General features: G+C 43.8%; 1 protein-coding gene across 7 annotated transcripts in view; it reads right to left on the bottom strand.

Annotated features, from left to right (window-relative positions):
- Positions 1–5,186: 5,186 nt before the first annotated feature.
- The window catches only part of BCL2L13 (BCL2 like 13), a 72,236-nt gene continuing 56,742 nt past the window's right edge, over positions 5,187–20,680 (bottom strand). For 4 of the 7 annotated variants that reach the window (XM_047787930.1, XM_047787928.1, XM_047787931.1 and 1 more), the window contains 3 exons: positions 18,132–18,201; positions 9,979–10,122; positions 5,187–7,412 (listed from right to left, as the gene is read on the bottom strand). In XM_047787930.1, the coding sequence (XP_047643886.1) occupies positions 6,615–7,412; positions 9,979–10,122; positions 18,132–18,201 (1,012 nt within the window). In that variant the 3' untranslated portion in view covers positions 5,187–6,614. Of the gene's footprint in view, positions 7,413–9,978; positions 10,123–18,131; positions 18,202–20,042; positions 20,174–20,680 lie in introns of those variants that run through there. The other 3 variants (XM_047787933.1, XM_047787934.1, XM_047787935.1) reach the window with 3 other exon arrangements.

Raw genomic sequence — 20,680 nt, 5'->3', positions numbered from 1 at the left:
TAAGGATCCGGCGTTACCGTGAACTGTGGTGTAGGTCTCAGACGCGGCTCAGATCCTGAGTTGCTGTGGCTCTGGCGTAGGCCGGTGGCTATGGCTCCAATTAGACCCCTAGCCTGGGAACCTCCATATGCTGCGAGAGCAGCCCAAGAAATGGCAAAAAGACAACAACAACAAAAAAACACAAACAGCAGAAGAGGTTCTGGACTCAAACAATGTGAAAATCAGGCCTCAAAACATGTTTGACTTTTTCACCTTGGTTACCTTTTATTTGCGTCAGGAACCACAAGCAGGGAGCATTCCTGTTGTCACTCAGCAGGTGGAGGATCCAACATTGTCCCTGAGGATGCTGATTCGATCGCTGGCCTTCCTCAGTGGGTTAAGGATTGGGTATCGCATGGCTATGGCATGGGTTGCAGATGCAGCTCAGATCCAATGTGTTTGCGGCTAAGGCACAGGCCTCAGCTGTAGCTCCGATTCAACTCCTGGCCCAGGAACTTTCATGTGCCACTGGTGAGGCACTAAAGACAAAACCAAAATCGAAAGAACCACAGGCAGAGGTGATTTCAAGGCCCATGTCAGTTTCTAAAAGCATATAACGAAGTACATCATAGTTCTGTTTTCACAAAGTCAAGTCAAGGTTTTGATAAAAAAAAACAGGCACTAGAGAAGCTACTGCATATGTCCCGTGGTGATTGTCTGCTAATAATCTTACACTTTCATCTTCCAGCCATGCCCTCCGCTCATCTAAGAAGCTGCTCTTGGAGAGGACAGGTTTCTAGGTACAACCGAACAATTAGACTTAAAAAAATTTACGGTTTAGGGCGGTTCCCTTTTCTCAGGACAAAGTCAGGAGAAAAGTAACAAGCAAGTCCCTTAGCACCAAAGGAAATAAGGGAGCACTTACTTTAGAAACAGCTCAGCCTAGTCTGTTCCCAGCAATGAGCAAATAGGGTTATGTTCAAAGTGATAGATGCAGGTCTGTCACGTTACCAGTAACAGAAACACTTGGTCCTGTGAACATGTTGCTCTGGGGAAGCATATGAACAAGGAATATTGAAGTACTAATAAATAGTTCTTGTTACCAAAAATACTTCTCTGCTCCCTGAGAGTTTACATTTATAAGAAAAAGGACTCTATACCGTGCACAGCATTAAACATGCAACCCTCCCAGGGCTGTGCTTCAGCCTGACCTCTGTAGTGTGCAGCAAATCCTAAAAACAGGTGTTGCTGTGCTTCTGGAAACAAAGTCCTCAAGATTGAAAGGGTTCATATCACAGTGGAAACAAGGTGAATCACACATGAACGTATACTCACACAGATCAATACCCATCAATCCCTACAGTCTCAGAAGGGAGAAACCTTCCAGAAGCAGCAGTTTTAACACAAGCAGTCAGCAGTTCCTGTCGTGGCTCAGTCAGTTAACTCAGTGGTTAACGAATCCAACTAGGGACCATGAGGTGGTGGGTTTGTTCCCTGGCCTCGTTCAGTGGGTTAAGGGTCTGGCGTTGCCGTGAGCTGTGGTGTAGGTCGCAGACATGGCTTGGATCCCATGTTGCTGTGGCTGTGGCGCAGGCCGGCGGCTACAGCTCTGATTAGACATATAGCCTGGGAACCTCTATATGCTATGGGTATAGCCCTAGAAAAGACCAAAACAACAACAAACCCACAAGTAGTCAGCCCACAGTTTATACACATTTTGGTGTAGATTTGTCCAGACCAAGCCCAATACACTTTCTTGGTCACAAAGCAAGACTATCAGCTCTTCTCCCCAAGTCAGTGATATCAGGAGATTCTGATCAGGGCACATCCCAGAGGCTGGTGCAGTTTACGTAATGTCATCATTGTGAACAGAACTGAGGGGTGTTTAGTTAAGAGACAGTTTCAAAATGCCTTCCTGACCCTCCTCAGGGCTGCCTTCCACCCCCCTCCCCCCAGAGCCGCTCAAGTTCATGCACCGTGCGGACTGGGCCTCTGGATGTGCTGGTGGTGTCTTCAAACCACAAGACTGATTATCTGGGAGGACTTGGGGTTGCTATCACATGAACAGAAAGATGAGTCCACCAGTGTCTTCCAAGTCTCATTTTATTACCCCCTCCAACGTGTTCTCCCCAACACACTGCATCTCACAAAGCACAAGTCACAGATCGGAGTTTTGTTGCTTTCCCCATGAGTACACTGCCCAAAGGACAGATGCCAGGGGAAGAGGAGCCAGAATGACCCAAAGATCAGCTGTGCAGGGAGAGCAGGGAAATCTCATACAGAAAAGGGGGATGGACACAGGCTGAGTAAGTCACCATGACCACCTTAGCCCCAGGACCTATGAGGGGATAGAACACGTGAACCAGGATAAAGAACGCATCAAGGAATGAGAGGCACTTTCAATCTGAAGGAAAAAAAGTAATGAACTGTAACAGTGGGAAAACCCAAACTCTGTCTTCTCCTTTGGTGTTGGCCAAGGACCCATCCACCTAGAACTGTTCTCTTGGGACAACCAAGCTGGTCCAGAATTAAGGGGGAAGATGGAACTTGAACTTCCTGTTACTCCTGGGGAAGGAGGCAACAAATCAGTTGCCTGAAAACAGCAACACTTGTTCTAAACAGCATATTAACTAACCAACTTCTGGTGCACAAAGCCCTCACTGGAGGGAGCAGTGTCACCAGGAGAGGGGATAGTGGACTTCTCGGCCTCACAGATGCCCTGAGAACAGCCCCTGATCTACAGTGGGTCCCTGCAGTGTGAACACAAGCTGATTTTAATTCAGGGTGTGTGAAAGTAGGTCAAGTGGAACAGTCTTGTGCAAAGAAGAGGATACTTCAGTGACTGACAGGCTCCCTCTCCCTGGAGCCTAAGGAGAAAGTAACAGGAACAGTGACAGACTATCCAGAAGCTGGCGCCCTGGCCAAGGCCGTGAAAAAGCACAGGGCCTGTTGCACTGGGATGTCACCCAGCGCCAGCCTCCGGGCAAGATGTGCCTGTGCCCATTCCTTCCACAACCCCTGGCTCTGTTCCACTCATCTGAGGAAGCCAAGGCAACATTTCTGTAACCACCAGGCACTGCCATCAGTGTTTAGAGAGGACATCTGGTACAACTAGCACTTGAGATGGCACCTGACAAAACCTTTGTACCCCTTCCCACCTCCCTTTCTGCAGAGCTGTTTCTACAGTGACCAGAAAGCCCACAGTCCCTCTTGAAAAAACGATCACCACCTCAAATTCTCTATAAACTTGTGCAGATATAAGGAAAATTAAGGGAATGGAGTTCTCTTGTGGCACGGCAGGTTAAAGGTCTGACATTGTCACTGCTGTGGCTCAGGTTCAATCCCTGGCCTGGAAACTTCCGTATGCTGTGGGTGCAGCCAAATTAAGGGGAAAAAAATCTTACATACAATGCCTTTCATTTCTATAAAACATTTCTTAAAATAATCTACAAATTCTACAGGGTACATTTGTCCCTATGTCAAGCCTTCAGGGAAAAGGCAAGGAGCAGGCATGGCTTTTATATTAGAGGGAATTAGCAAAAGGCTGAGCAAAACAATTCCCACAGGAAATGAATGGCATCTGTGGTTCAAAACCACGTCGCCAGTCCCTGTCGATCCCGCCCCCACCAGGACACACCCAGGCGGTGGCTGCAGGTAATCTGAGACACACAGGTGCAAGGAGGGCTCAGCCCTTGGGAACCAGATGGCCAGCAGATACCTTTTCGTCCAAGAAGCTTTCTTGAGGCAGTGGTGTTGAGAGTGCCAGTAAGGCAGGCTAAGTATTGACTGGTTTCTGTGACCCCAAGTGGTTACCCCCTTTACTACACAGATAATAAACTAGGCTTTTTTTTTTTTTAGTTTATGGCCACACCCATGGCGCATGGAAGTTATAGGGGCCAGGGATTAAATCCAAGCCACAGCTGCAGTAATGCCACCCTCTGAACTGGGCTAGGGATCAAACCTGCACCTCTGCAGTGACCCAAGCTGCTCGCTGTGTCGAATTTTTGTTGTTGTTGTGTCTTCTTAGGGCTGCACCCACAACACAGGGGAGTTCCTAGGCTAGGAGTCAAATCAGAGCTATAGCTGCCAGCCTACACAACCATGGCAATGTGGGGCTCCAAGCCACATCTGTGACCTACACTGAAGCTCACGACAACACTGTATCCTTAACCCACAGAGCGAGGCCAGGGATCGAACCCGCATCCTCATGGATGTTAGTCAGGTTCGTTACCGCTGAGGCATGACAGGAACCCTTGCAGTCAGATTCTTAAACCATTGTGCCACAGCAGGAACTCCTAGCATCCTTTAATTCTGATATTTTTTTCAAGAAACCTTCAATGACTTTTACTGAGTGCTCAGAAATCATTACATTCAAGAGCAGTTAAGAGTTCTAGGGACTTGGTAACAGGTACTTCCTCAACAGCTCAGAGAGGATGGTAAGCAGTGCCATGTCTCTGCACCCTCAACTCTCAGGTCAGATTCAGGTGCTCCACACCACATGGAGAAGGAAGCCTCCTGCCACCAGCCCCACTGGAGATGGGTGGGGTAGCTGGGAAGCAAATGTCAATGTAGCAGCAAAAGGGCGGGGGCCACTGCAGAACCAGCTTTTACTAGGGTGCCTGTCCCTGTTCTCGGCTATTTCTCAGGACCCAACAAGGATTCGGTGCAGAGAAAGCCACTGCCCAGGGATGACAGATGGGAAAGTAAAGCAGCACAGAGCACGTCTTACTCTTTCCTCCTGGAGAAAACAGAGGCGAGCCTCCAAAACACAGACCTTCTCATGGCCGCTGGTGTCCATTTGTGCTTAAGTGTCCAGCCAATGGATTTGAGGATCCAGAGTTTAAAAGTGTGAACACTGGAAGGAAAATATTTCATTATAAAAGGGGCAAGGATCAAGATGCCTCACTCCGGCTCTTACGCGTGCAAACACCAGTGCAGCGGTCAACACTGGGTAACCCAGCTCGACCATCAGAGCCCAGGGAGGAAAGTCTGCCACATGAAACCCACACTTCGAGCTCTGTTAACCAAGGTGCACCAAGACCCTCGAAAACACCCCTCTCTAACGGGACACCAGAGCTCAGACATGAAGAGACATACACACCTCAGACCTCTCTGACCAACCTTTTTAAAGCTGTATTGCTTTAGGGAAAAGATTTAATTAAAAAAATATTTTTCTTAAATTAAAAAAGAACATTTAAAACATCAAGTGTTGGTGATCAGGATAGGTAAAGTAATTTTATTACAAATTTCAGGATCTAAAAAGTAATTTGTTACATTTACTATTAGATAAATCTGAGATGACCTGTCGCAAGCACACTGCCCCTCAGACATGGGGACACAGCCCTGGCAAGGATGCGGCCAGCCAGAAGGCCACGGTGACCCTCCCTGGCACATACTGACTGCGGTCATTATGCCTGTCACTCTGGCATTCAGACTGTGAGTTCAGTAAAGGCCCCCATTCTTGAACTCTGAAAGCCAAACTAGAATCTCAAAGGCAAATTCTCTTTCCCTGCTTTTCTTCAGTGATATTTAGGAGACCTTGCGTATTTAAATTGAGTTATGATTCCACTGGCCTATAAGCCCAGTGATGGAAATCCCTAGCACATGGCAAGAGACTGCAGAGGAGCTGCTGGACCAGTATGGACACTGAGGCCAGATTCTGGGAAGACATACCAGTCAGGTTATAGCGACAACCCAGCAACAGAGACAGGGCCACTGGGCAAGTCACTGTCAGCTCAAGGGTGGCTACAGATAAAAGGGCCAGAAGAAACCTCAATAGGTCAGCTAAGCCATCCTCCAGCTTCTGAGCGAGACAAACTTGCCCCAAAGTCATGGGCAAGGGCCTGGGTCTCTTTCACCTTATTTTTTAAAAGATGACTAAAGGCAGCATCGTTACAAGGGGAGCTGCGGGGAGCATCGAGGACCTGACGTTCGGGCAAGTCCCTCTGTGGGGTCTCAGAAGGCCCCCAGGGGCAAGGAGGGCAAGGGCAGTACCTGAGAGGCAGCTGAGGGTACCTCGAGCTGCGGGACCAAGGGAGGGAGAACAGAGGAGCCGAGGAGGAACAGCCACAGCCGTGAAGCACAGCGCTTGTTAGCAGAGAGGAAACTCCAAGGGCAGGAAGAGGTCAGCAGCCGAGGAGCCTGCAGCCAAGCCCTCTTGCCTGGACTTCTCCCCTGATCCTCTTGCATCAACCCTCTCCCTCTAAGGCTGTGGCTCTTGATGGGAGCGACATCACCCCAGGGGACATTTGGCAATGTCAGGAGACACTTTTGGTTGTCACAATGGGGGCAGGGGTGTGTGTGTGCTACTGGAGTTTGGTTGGTGGAGGCCAGGATGCAACCTACAATGCACAGGGACCCCCACCACAAGGAACCAACGAGGGTCGGAGGCGAGGTCGAGGGAGCACATTACAGAGGACCCTGAATCTAGCAGGAGCCTAGGCCCAGGGAACTTGCAATCAGACCAGCAAGCACCCTCTGCCTTGAACCCTAACATGTGGGTCAACCTACTGCCCTGCTGACTGAAGTCCCCAGTTATCCCAGAGTGTCCAAAATGTCCAACCAGTTGCTAGCAGTTCAAATTCGGTCAACACAACTAAAACCTGACCCCATTTAGTCATCTTTCTCTGAAAAATCTATTTCCTTCTCAGAGCCAGTGCCACCCCAACTGCCACTGCCAGGATGGCAACAGCGGCTGCCCCTCCAAAGAGCAGGATGGACTTGCCCTCATACGGCAGGCCAGCCTTCTGGTCGCTGGCCACATGGGGCCCAGCCCTGAGCCCCCGCCCCCTGCCATCCACCCCTTCTTGGCTCGTCAGGGGTGCTGGGGGCTCCAGTACAGGGCCCCCCACCTGCTCCAGGTCAGCAGGTTCAGCTTCTGCCTCTTCTTCACCAAGTTCCACAAACAGAGACGTCGTGGGGCTGACTCTCTCAATAGCTGTCACCTCTACGTCAGGTCCCATGGCCTCCGTCAAGGAAGGGGCAGTAATGCGTGGAAGCGAGGGCTCTCCGGCTCCGGGGGCCACCTCTGGCAGCTCCCCAGCTGGCAGGGCCCTGGCCGCCATGGCCGCCTCTTCCACGCCCTCAGGTATCTCCTCCTTCTCCACGTGTACGATGTCAGAGTTTGAGGAGTTGTTCTCACTCTTCTCTCCGGCCCCGTTGCTGTCCAAGCTTTTCACTTCTTCAGGGTCCACCGTGACCTGCTGCCAAGACTCAGGACCCAGGGACACCGGCATGCTCTCTGTGTGCCAGCTCTGGCTGGCCGACAGCGAGACGGGTAAGCTCTCTGCCTGCCAGGAAGCGGCCGCTGTTGGCGATTCTGGGGGACTGACGTGTGCAGAGCTGTCGCTGGGCAGGATGTAGATGTCGTTGCTGTCCTCCGCGGTGCCCGCAGGGCACTCCTCATCCTCCAACTCCAGGTTAAAGACAGTGCCCTAGACGGGAGGGCGACAGTCAGTACAAACAGCAGAGACATCTGAAGTTAATGTAAATCTCGAAAAAGCCTCTTTCCTAAACAAATACACTGTCTAAACCCACAGTTTACAGAAGAAGAATTTTAACAAGACAACCCTCTGACCAGTTTCCTTGAAGCTAAAATCAGAAAGTTAATTTATTTTCAACATCTGTATCTCCAACGCAACAATTACTGCCAAGAGCAGAGCAAACAAACGCGAGCAGCCTGCTCTCCAGGAGTCGCTCATAGGCAGGGGTGGTACTGTCTGGTGTCCAGACACAGAGCTCCTTTCGGGGGCAGCTGGAGAGGCAGGGAGTGGTGGCAGCTTCCCCGGGTACACCCTGAGAGCCGCAGAGGCGGCGGCATCAGCCAAAGCACAGCAAACCTGACCAGGGGACCAGGAGGGACACAGGGCCCCGGAGGAGTGGGGAGACAGAGCTCAGCAGGAAGGTCAGTCACTTGACAAGCCCAATCCCCGCAAAGAGGCCGCTCTATGGCAGAGGCTCAGTGGGGCCCGGCAATGGGCTGCCCTGGCTCTCTCTTCAGCCGGAGTCCACCAGAGCAACACAGCTGAGGATCTCGTTTCAGAGGGACAGCAGAGCATGCACAGGGGACCCAGAGGTTAAGGCGGGAGCAGCAGGGCAGGCAGAGAACCATGGCTGTCATGTCAGGGATGACAGACGACACTCACAAGTGCTACGGAGAGTCTGAAGAACCTATGCAAAGCCAAGTACTTGCTATTTTGTGACCATGGCTGCCGTTTACATCAAGTAGAATAATTTTATTCTTCAATCAAGACCAGAAACTTTCTGGTCACTCAGGTTCCAATATAAATCAATAGTCTCTCCATCAGTATACTAGCTGCACCAGAAGTACAACTAAACAAACCACTGCTCCTAAGGTCGACCTTCTAACTGCCCCACACGGCACCCTGTCCTTGCCTCAGCCTCCTTCAGAAGAGGTGCTGGTATGAAACAGACAATTCAGTAACTACAAATAAAGTATTCAGTGGTAAAAAACAAAACAAAACTGGTCTGAATCCCAGCTCTACTAAGTACTAGCTGTGTGAATTTGAACGGCCCGCTTGGCCTTTGAAAATTTCAATTTCAAAGTTCCTGCTGTGGCTCAGCAGATTAAGAACAGGACTAAGTATCCAGAAGGAACTGGCTTTGATCTCTGGCCTCACTCAACAGGTTAAGGACCCAGCATTGCACTGCCGCAAGCTGCAGCAGGGGTCACAGACACAGTTCAGATCTGGTGTTGCTGTGGGGCAGGCAACCCCTAGTCTGGGAACTTCCATATGCCGCAGGTACAGCCGTAAAAAGCTAAAAAAAACCCCTACATAAATAAAAAGAAAATGATTTGGTAAGACTGTCATACAAACTTAGATACAGTTTTTCTAAGTGCTTAACATAATCCCTTGTACGTAGTAAGCCATCTATAAATTATGTTTTTTCACTATTGTTCTTGTTGCTCTGGTTGTTTTTGGTGAGAGCCTCTCAAATACCATCCAGGAGTTCCTGCTGTGGAGCAACATGATTTGTGGGGTCTCTATGACACCAGGACTCAGGGTCGATCCCAGGCACACTGGGTTAAAGGATCCAGTGTTACTGCAACAGTGGCATGGGTCACAACTGTGGCTTGGATCTGATCCCTGGCCTGGGAACAGCTCAGGGCAGCCAAAAAACAAAAACCTATCCAGACAGGAAAGTGTACAAACTAAATGCAATTTCAAATGATACGCTTCCTTGTATAGAGAAAGTTAATTCAACTTCTCCCTCTGCCCTCACCTCTTCCAAAGAGAGATATCACAAAACTGCAAAGGAGAAACTCTCATTAGAATTTATAGCACTAGGAGTTTCTGTCGTGGCTCAGCGGAGATGCATTTGACTAGTATCCATGAGGACACAGGTTCCATCCCTGGCCTTGCTCAGTGGGTTAAGGATTCCATGCTGCCATGAGCTACAGTGTAGGTCACAGACATGGCTCAGACCTGGTGTTGCTGTGGCTGTGGTGTAGGCCAGCAGCTGCAGCACTAATTCGACCCCTGGCCTGGGAACTTCCATATGCCACGGATGTGGCCCTAAAAAGACAAAAAGAAAAAAAAAAAGAAATTACAGCACTATATGCATCAAACCAACATAAGGATTATCTCCATGGGGTGGGATTACAAGAAAAGTGTGTCTTATATAAATTTTTTACAATGATAATGACAGTTAGAAGAGCTGTGGTGTAGGCTGCAGATGCAGCTTGGATCCCAAATTGCTGTAGGCCAGCAGCTACAGCTCTGATTCCGACTCCTAGCCTGGAACTTCCATATGCCTCAGAAGCGGCCCTAAAAGTACAAAAACACCCCACTTACCAACTTATTACAAGTAAAACTTCAGTAGTTAAATGTTATGACTAGCCTTGCCATTGATCACCATCCAATCACAGTATTAAACAATATTGAGTAACATTAATGTTACTTAACCTATGCTGTTCAAAACAAATATGAAGGGCTTAATTTTTTTTAAAGATATTAAAAAATACTTGAAAGCTCATACCCAGCCACCTTGTTGAATGATGTACTCGGCGGCGTGGTCCTCCAGGTATGTCACACCAAACTGCAGCAAAGCACCCAAAGGTTCTTGACCACGTCTTGTTAACTCCAAGAGCATTTGTCGTAGCAAAATCAGAGGCACCAAAATCTTCAATGCAAAGATGAGTGAAAAAAAAAACAAACAATATTCTTATAGTTCATTTTATATGTTCAACACTGGTGCATCATTATAGAATTACATTTTTACCATAATAAAGAAATAAAAGTGACCTCTACTAGAATTTTTGAGAATAATGCATGTATCTTTTATACCACAAGGTGGTAGAAATAATATTATATGAAAACAATTGAGCTCCTCTGTGTGTGTGTGTGAGACAATATGTATATAGGAAATTCAAAACTGGAAATGACCCAACAGGGACTGTTAAACAAACTTTGGTCATCCAGTAAAATATCATACAGTTAGATTGTTCACTAGTTAAATGCCAAGATTTATTTTCAGTGAAAAAGGCAAGATAGGAATTCCCATCATGGTGCAATGGGTTAAAAATCTGACTGCAGCAGCTCAGGTCACTGCCAAGGTGCAGGTTTGATCCCTAGCCCCTGGGTTAAAGGATCCAGTGTTCAGATTCAATCCCTGGCCTGGGAACTTTCATATGCCATGGGTACAGCCACAAAATTTAAGAAAAAAAGAAAAAGATAAAGGCGAGTGTGCCTAATAATGATACCATTTGTGTGAACAACAACAACAAAAATCTACACACACATAATGTTTGTATAATCCTATAGTATCTTTGGAAAATACCTAAGAAACTGGTGTTAGTGTTAGCCTAAGAAGAAAAAGACTAGGTAAGTGGTGATAAGGTATTTTCCAATGTATGTTTTTCTATACTTTGTGCTTTTTTTTTTTCTTTTTTTGTCTTTTTGCCTTTTGTAGAGCCGCTCCCTCGGCATACGGAGGTTCCCAGGCTAGGGGTCTAATTGGAGCTGTAGCCACCGGCCTACGCCAGAGCCACAGCAACGTGGGATCCGAGCCGTGTCTGTGACCTACACCACAGCTCATGGCAATGCTGGATCCTTAACCCACCGAGCAAGGCCAGGGATCGAACCCACAATCTCATGGTTCCTAGTCAGATTCGTTAACCACCGAGCCACGACGGGAACTCTACCATGTGCTTTTATTATCTATTTGAAAAGAACTTTTCATTAAAACGAAGTGAAAAAAAGAAAAAAAATGAACCTAAAAAGAACTTTCAAAATTATGTGCTATCTTATACAAGTCATCAAAAACCAAAGGAGGTATTATTGTAATAAACTAATAACCTCAATATTTTATTATTTATTTATATTATTTATTTACTTTGCTTTTTTAGGCCCATGGCATATGGAGGTTCCCAGGCTAGGGGTCAAATCAGAGCTATAGCTGCCGGCCTACGCCACAGCCACAGCAATGCAGGATCGGAGCCACGTCTATGACTTACACCACAGCTCATGGCAACACCAGATCCTTAACCCACTGAGTGAGGCCAGGGATCAAACCTGAAATCTCATGGTTCCTAGTCGGATTCGTTTCCACTGCACCACAGCAGGAACTCCATAACCTCAATATTATAAACATCAAAATTTATGACAAAGACTAACCAGAGTCCCATTCCTTCCAAAAGCCCCTGCATATTGCAAAGACCTAAGTACTTTCAGTTAACCATCTGCATGCAATTTCTTTTGTCTAAAACATTGAAGTCTCCATAGGACTGCAAAATGAATGCAAAAGGAAATGAAAGCAATTCCAGTTCCTGGTCAATGACCTGCCAAAGTAATAACTTAGGGATTACAACAGATTTCTGCAAAAGGGGACAAAACAGAAAAGACAATGAGTTTATATCCTAATATTATTTTTTAAGTAAAAGCAGCCCTGAGGGAATCTACATCAAAGTCTGAAAGAAAAATTCAACAAACACTTATGTTCACTTTTACATCCTAAAATAAGTCCAGCCCAGAATATAGTAGAAACCCCTTCTCTGCACTATAGAAGGATATAAAGAGGACTATGTTAAGCTTCTTCCACAATCAGAAAGCTGTATCATCACCGCAAATGCAAATATGGGTGTTCATCCAGCCCTGTATTCTGTCTTAGCAAGAGCAGCGTGGGAGGTTGTGCGTCAGCCATGCAGACTTGCACCACATCAATTCCAAAGGCCTGGGACATTCCACACCTCAGGACATTCTCGTTTCCCATACTAATCTACTAACATGCAATGTTTTAAAGTTATTTGTATTTAAGCTCTATCACCTCTTAGAAAAAATGAGTAGCAAATATGTCATACTTGCTAGATAAAATTAATACTTCCATTTGTTCCAAATTTACCTCTTTCATGTATCAAATGCAGTTGCCCTAGTTTTACTATATAATAATCTAGGGATAAATCTATAATCCTCTTTACTACTATACTGTCTTAACTTTAGTCCTTAATCACATTCCCTCTCAGTCACTATACTTTTTACTCTGAAATCTACTAATCTTTTAGTTTGTTCTTCATACACTAATTCCTCCGTTGCTTTTTTCATTTAAGTTATCCTTTCCTAGATCTTCTCCATCACATCTTTTTTTTTTTTTTTTTAAAGTTTAGAAAGCTGGAGAAACTGTATTTACAAATATCAACTGATCAGAAGAATGAAGGTTTTACAAGGTAAATTGTAGGAACAAATACATCTTTTTTGAAATGCATTGAGTACAGAAAGTTCCTTTTACAAGACTAATGGCTGGTAATACTCTTGGTTGTGCATGTCCAGTCTGTTTCACGTATCTGACATACTGTGGTCAGGGACCCACCACAGTTTATAATTTCCACTATCTTGGACTAAAAAGCAACCCTTACACTTTAAATTCCTTTCTGTTAAGTCATTCCCTTATTGGATAATAGTGATCTCACAACACGCGGAAGTTATTTTTTTCTTCAGTAACTTCTGCAGTGGAAAGCTAAGGCACTTTGACCATCAGAAAACATTCTACTTGGTTGTCTCATATGTACCATAAAGTGCCTTCCTCCAATAGAGTATACTTAGCTAACAAAATTATCCTTTTTTTTTATTGAAGTATAGTTGATTTACAGTGTTGTTAGTTTCAGGTATACAGCAAAGTGCTTCAGTTATAACTTTTCATATTCTTTAACCTAAAGAATGTGAGATGACATCCCATTGTAATGTTGATGTGCATTTCCCTAATGATTAGTGTGGTTTAGCAACTTTTCATGTGCTTATTGGCCCATTTGTATACCTTCTTTGGAGAAGTATCTGTTCAAGTCTTTTGCCCCCCCCCCTTTAGGTACATCCTATATCTTTTTTGTTTCTATTCCTCCATTACTGCTTTATTTGTATTATTACTATTTTATTGAAGTATAGTTGATAAACAATATTGTCTTAGCTTCAGGTGTACAGGAAAGTGAATCAGATATAAATATATATCTCCATTCTTTTTCATATTTTTTCCCATACAGGTCATCCCAGAATATTGAGTAGAGTTCCCTGTGCTATTATATACAGTAGGCCCCTGTTGTTGTTTTATATATAGTAGTGTGTGTATGTTAATCCCAAACTCCCAATTTATCTGCCAAGCCCCAACCCCTGGGGTGTTCAGGGGTCAGCTGTGTAGATACAGAGGAACATGTTACCTGGCAAAACAGTGATGCAGTCAATAAGATCCAGAAGGTAGAAAATGTTATAGAACAAATAATTTTAAGTAATTAGAGGAAAAAGAGCGAGTAAGTCTACATAGCAGAGACTTGGGTCATATGTTATATGGTCCCATTTCCGTGAAATGTCCAGAAGAGGCAAATTCATAGAGACAGAGTCAGGCTATATGGCCAGGAGCTGGGAGGAGCAGAAGTAGGGAGTGACTATACTACAAGACATGAAATTTCTTTTGAGGAAGATGAATATGTTCTGGAAGCAGACAGTGGGGATACCTGCATAACTCTGTGAATGTACCAAAAAAACACTGAACTGTGTACTTTAGAAGGGTAAATTTTTATGGTATATGGAGTTATATTAATTTTTTTGAAGACTTAAGAGACATATCAATGAAATACAATCCATGAGCCCTATTTGGATCTCTATTCAAATTACTGTTAATACCTGAGGTGTAATGATAACACCGTCAGTTAAAAAAAGGGATACAGTATCCTTGGAAAGACATACTAATGTATTTACCAATAAAATGACATGATGTCCAGGGTCTGCTGTAAAGTTATCTGGGGGGGAATTCCCATTGTGGCTCAGCGGAAACACATCTGACTAGTATCCTCCATGAGGATGCAAGTTTGATCCCTGGCCTCTTTCAGTGGGTCAAGGATCCAGTGCTGCCGTGAGCTGTGGTTTAGATTGCAGACCTGGCTTGGATCTGGCATTGCTGTGGTTGTGGTGTAGGCTGGCAGCTACAGCTCTGATTCGACCCCTAGCCTGGGAATCTTCATATGCCATGGGTGCAGCCCTAAAAAGACAAAAAAAAATTAAAAAATAAAGTTATCTAGAGAGAGAGTGGTAAGTGTGCAGGAACCAGCCACACATGGATATCTGCTGAAGCTGAGTGATGGATATGGGAGGTCTGTTACACTACTCATTCCAGTTTGGGTACACCTGACATCTAAATAATAAAAAATTTTAAAACACTAGTGATTTAATATGCCACTAAAAATTAACCAAGGCAAATAATTCATTTATCTCTGCTATTATTTTTCTAAAATCTACTTATTACAGTATGAACCCCACACATTAACTATAGCTGGTTCTTTCTCTTTGATGGTCATTTTCTTTTTCTGTAAGCAGATAAATTCACAGGACAAAATCAATATCCATAAGGGAAAAAAAAGAGAATAACCTACAATTCTCAGTTAACTACTACGGATTATTTAATGTGTTGGCACGTGTTCCAATTATCTTCCTCAGAATATATAAACTATACAGTCTACTTTATACATGTGCTTTAAAAAAAAAAGATTATAGGAGTTCCCGTCGTAGCGCAGTGGTTAACGAATCCGACTAGGAACCATGAGGTTGCGGGTTCGGTCCCTGCCCTTGCTCAGTGGGTTAAGGATCCAGTGTTACCACAAGCTATGGCATAGGTCGCAGATGCAGCTTGGATCTGATGTTGCTGTGGCTGTGGCACAGGCTGGCAGCGGCAGCTCTGATTTGATCCCTAGCCTGGGAACTCCCATATGCTGCAGGAGCAGCCCTAAAAAGACAAAAAAATAAAGTAAAATTATACTAAATTAAATCAAAAGTATAAAATGAAATAAAATCCCTATAGAGATGAACTGACATTCAGTTTGGGGATATGGCATGCTTTGTCGACATTTTTCTCTTTTTTTTTTGTCTTTTTGTCTTTTTGCTATTTCTTGGGCCGCTCCCGCGGCATATGGAGGTTCCCAGGCTAGGGGTCGAATCGGAGCTGTAGCCACCGGCCTACACCAGAGCCACAGCAACTCGGGATCCAAGCCACGTCTGCAACCTACACCACAGCTCACGGCAATGCCGGATCCTTAACCCGCTGAGCAAGGCCAGGGACCGAACCCGCAACCTCATGGTTCCTAGTCGGATTCGTTAACCACTGCGCCACGACGGGAACTCCCATTTTTCTCATTTGAGTCTCATTTACATGCCAAACAGCCATATTCATACAATAAGGTTACATCAGAATTTCACAAACATTTATGCAAAATATGACCTAATTGCTTAATTTAGCCAATTTAACTTTGATTGGGGGGGCATTTCAGTTGCCTATCATAATACAAGAGGCTCTTTTCAGCCCTAAAGGACTTGGAAGAGTGATACTGGCTTCAACAGAGCAAGTAATATTCCGACTGACATGTCTCATTCACATGAGGTCTCCAAGCCATAGCCCTGAAGGCCAAGAGCGGGACATGGGTCCAGATGAGAGGCTAAAATGAAGCAGGGAATGGGGTAAAAAAGTACAGGGGACGAGAGACAGTGAAGACTGGGGTTTACTTCAATTTTTCAGGATAACCATAGGATTGGGGAGTATGTACATGCATATAATAGTTGATTCTAACAGTCACTAAATAAGAGTGACAGGAGAAAACATAAAATAGGGTAAGATGAGTTGTGGCTCAGTGGAAACGAACCCAACTAGTATCCATGAGGATGCGGATTTGACCCCTAGCCTGGGAACTTCCACATGCCACAGGTGCGGCCATAAAAAGGAAAAAAAAAGTATGTATATAAAATTTTAAAAAATAAAATGAAATAGGGGAAGAAAGCTAGTAATATTAGGTACCTAAATATTTGCTGCTTGATATACTAAGAAATTACCATAACCTAGCTCATTTATAAAATCTATTTCCAATGTCCATATAAGAGGTTTGTTTTATTCCAAGATAGCCAAATAAAACAGGTATTTTAACAAATTTTTTACAGCTAAGTAATATAATAAAACTCATATTTGGGAACAAAGTCCCATGTGTTAAATCTAACAAAATAGCCTCTGTTTACAGAGAGCTTACTATGGTGCCAGACAATGAATTAAAATAAGCACTGAACATACATTATGTCATTTAGTGCTAATAAAACTTCCAAGGTTAGTAGTATCATCTCCATTTCGAATATGTGAAAATTAAGATGTAGAGTCTTAATTAACCTGTTCAAAGACATGCATCTAGTTCGTGGCAAAGCTGATATTGAAACAAGTCCGATTAGAGTCCTATGATGCTAATTATTATGCTATAATGCCTCCAAAGCCTGTATTAAGGTGAGTAAAAATAATATACATCAATTAGGGACATAAGGTCACAGAGTCTGGCTCACGGTAGTAACAATTCTGAGCAGAAACGGCTATTTATAAAAATAATTGTGCTGCACTTTATCCCTAGCACTCCATCACTGAGGGCCAGACTTCCTTCTCCACAAGCTAAGCCACTCATAGTGCACCTAAGACGACTCTGCCTTGTCAAGGTGGTAAGTGGATAATACAGCCTGAAACCACAGATAAGTAGCATGTACAGTGGAAAGCATGAAGCCGGAATCAGAAAATCTCAGCTCCTGTGCTGGTTCCAATATTTACCAGTTAGGTGGTCTTAAACAAGTACTTTTAAAATTTTTTTAAATTTTTATTTATTTATTTATTTAATTTTTTGTCTTTTTGCCTTTTCTAGGGCTGCACCCGCAGCATATGGAGGTTTTCAGGCTAGGGGTCCAATCAGGAGCTGTAGCCGCCGGCCACAGCCACAGCCACGCAGGATCCGAGCTGTGTCTGCGACCTACACCACAGCTCACAGCAACGCCGGATCCTTAACCCGCTGAGTAAGGCCAGGGATCGAACCCGCAACCTCATGGTTCCTAGTCGGATTCGTTAACCACTGCGCCACAACAGGAACTCCTCAAGTACTTTTTTTTAAAGGACTGCCTGTGCGGCATTATGGGAGTTGCCTGGCTAGGGGTCAAATTGGAGCTATAGCTGCCAGCCTACACAACACCAGACCCGAGCTGCATCCACTAACTATACCACAGCTTGTGGCAATGCCTAATCCTTAATGCACTGAGCGAGGCCAGTAATCGAACCTGCATCCTCATGGATACTAGACAGGTTTGTAAACTACTACGCCACAAAGGGAACTCCCTTAAGCAAGTATTTTTCACTTTTTTTTTTTTAACTGACTATTCACCTGACCTAAGTAAATAACAAAACAAAAGCTAATAAAACCCATTCTGCAAAGGATGGTTGTAAGGATCAGATGAGGTGTGATCTAAGGTACTCTGTAAACGATACGCACAAACAGGGTTACTCATGTAAGAACCACAAGCAGCTGTCTCCGAGGTGAAGCCTATGCTTTCCCCTCCAAGACACACTCACCTGTTAACAAATAACCATCTGGAGAGAAATGTCCTACCTAAGGCAGAGAATAAAGGGAAACCCAGGGCAGGTGGGAAGGAGGTTGGCACATTACAAACATGCAGACCTGGGCCAACCACAACCTTGCAGCATTAATCAAAAACCCACTTTATTCAAAAACACCCACTTACTCGTTGGATTTATGCATTAAATGACGAGCTCTAACAGTTTTCTCCTAGGTAATGCCAACAATCCCTCCTGTACTTTATTATTAACACAGTAAAATTTTGTAAGAGAAAAGATAACTTGGCTTATACCTTATTCCAGCCGCTCGCATGAACTGTGGTCTCCAGTGTACATTCCCGGTATGCCTGATATGTCACTGGCCTGTAGAAATTTTTTTTAAAAGTCCGTGTCATAAAGAAGGAAAAGTCTCAATTTCCAGATGAATAAATATACAATCACTACTCTGCTGCTGAACTTTCTGCTGAACTTTACCTTACATATTGTTTTATATGAGATAGAGCTTTTAACATTTGGTATGCATTTTTCTTCAATCATTCTCTATAAGCTGAGATTTATGCCATCAGCTCAGGAAAGCAATTTACAACATAAGAGGAAAAAAATAAGTAACAACAAATTTTTTATAACTGCTTGAAATTTATATAACAAAATTTCTTTATTGCAGATAAAACACTTGGGTTATTAATATGAACAAAGTAATAACAAACAACAAAAATTACCTCAATAAAATTAAAAGAACAATTTAAACTTTTTAAAGCCAAAAAACATAAACCATTTTAAAATTAAAGAAACATGTCATTTCAAATAGGGGATATAAGGAGTTGGAATAAGCAAGGTCAATAAATGAGCTCGACTTTTAACCTGGCATTTTGTGATGCCCAGACCAGGGGTGAGGCTCCCCTGCTTACTCCTGCCACCCAGATACTTGCTTTCTGAGGGGACCTGAGTACTCTGTTCTAAGCCTGGGCTTCTGTGCAAATTAACAGCAACAAAAATACATGATACCCAGTCACACATGAAGTCACCAAGAGCTTGGATAACAGACTTAATAAAAATTTACCTCCTCCCCCATTTTTGTGGGCAATGAATACACATATATGTAAAAAAGGAGAGGAGTCTTGATTTTAAAGTACTTTAAAATCCATTCCAAAGGCATTTTATGCTCTGACTACTCTGATCTGCCATCTCTTCAGCCTATGATATTTTAGATTGATGAGAGGTATACGTATTAGAGGCCTGCTGTTATATTTTATATTTTTTATACTTTTATATTTCATATTCTATTATACACTTAGGAAATTAAAGCTCAGAAAAGCCAAGAGACTATTCCAAATCCACAGAGCTGGCAAGCAGTGACGTAAATTAGCTCTGGCTCCAAAGGCCCCACACCTCCAATTCTGAGCCTGGATTTTGACACACGTATTAATGCCCCATGTTGCCAAAGGGCACCTGGTCCTCATTGATGAGGTACACACCAGACTGCAGAGACTTGGTAAGAGAAAAGAACCTAACAACAGCTCACCGAATCCTTTTTACAATGACAATATAGTAAAACTATTTTTTAATATGTATTAAATAAAATACATTTAAATTTTATTATTTAGGAGGTCCCGTTGTGGCTCAGCAGTTAATGAACCCGACTGGTATCCATGAGGATGCGGGTTCGGTCCCTGGCCTTGCTCAGTGAGTTAAGCGTTGCCTCAAGCTGTGGTGTAGGTCACAGATGTGGCTCAGATCCTGAGTTGCTGTGGCTGTGGTGTAAGCCAGCAGTTACAGCTCCGATTAGACCCCTAGCCTGGGAACCTCCATATGCCGCAGGTGTGTCCATAAAAAGACAAAAATAAATAAATACAAAAAATTAACATTGATCATGTAATCTTTTTAATGCATCTGCTAGAAAATTTTAAATTACATACATGTGACTTGGCATTTTACCTATTGGAGAGTGTGCTCGTCGGGATGTTTCAGAAAATGGCTCTGATGACACAGATATTGTTCCCTTATGAAAGTCAATAAAACATCAGTACTACAGTGAAGCTCAAAAGAAAAGACAGGGGGCATGACCTACTTAGTAAGATGCTATGTACTACCTTCTTGACATCCTAGTCCCATTAAAGCAAGCACAGAATTGTTTCGAAGACCTAGGCTAAATACTAGGTAGCTGTAAAACTGGAACTTGTGCAGACACTGTACAATCTACCTACCTATATTCTCCCTGAAGCTCTACTTGCGTGTCTCAGTCCCTTCACTTCCTTTCCTGAACTGTCTGCTGCTCTTGTGGGTCACAGGAGTCCTTATGGGTAGTTTGTCTATCAGGCTAAAGTAGGTTAGCATCCTTCAGAATGAAACATGATTTGAAACATTATACGTACACACATATATGCACATAAAAGATGCAGATTAAAACATTCAAAGGAAATATTATACATGGAAAAATAAGCAGTTGAAAAAAATCAGCCCTATCTAATGCACTATGTGAACACAGCCAAGAAGATAAAGCAAGGTAAAACCTTCTCAAACTGCTGGTGCTTGGCTATACGAAGAGCTCAGGATTAATTTACCACTTTAACAAAACTATTTGGAAGAATAAGTGGTATTTTCCACCTTAAAAGATACAGCCATCAACCTGCATAGCCCTCTCAGTTCCTCATCAGTTATTTTCAAGGTATCAGTAACAGAACTTGGGGAAAACAAAAAAAATATTCACTCAAGACTATATTTTTGAAAGTATAATTTACTTTGCAGTGAAAATGTATCAATTTTTCCTGTAGATAATGAAAAGGACTCTAAAAACATATATAATACTATTTTTTGCTTACACTGCACATGTATAAACTACAAT

This window comes from Phacochoerus africanus, chromosome 7 (genome assembly GCF_016906955.1).
Source record: "Phacochoerus africanus isolate WHEZ1 chromosome 7, ROS_Pafr_v1, whole genome shotgun sequence".
Classification (NCBI taxonomy): Eukaryota; Metazoa; Chordata; class Mammalia; order Artiodactyla; family Suidae; genus Phacochoerus; species Phacochoerus africanus.
Note: the sequence above shows the minus strand (reverse complement) of the source record. Positions and strands in the feature narration are given on the sequence as shown.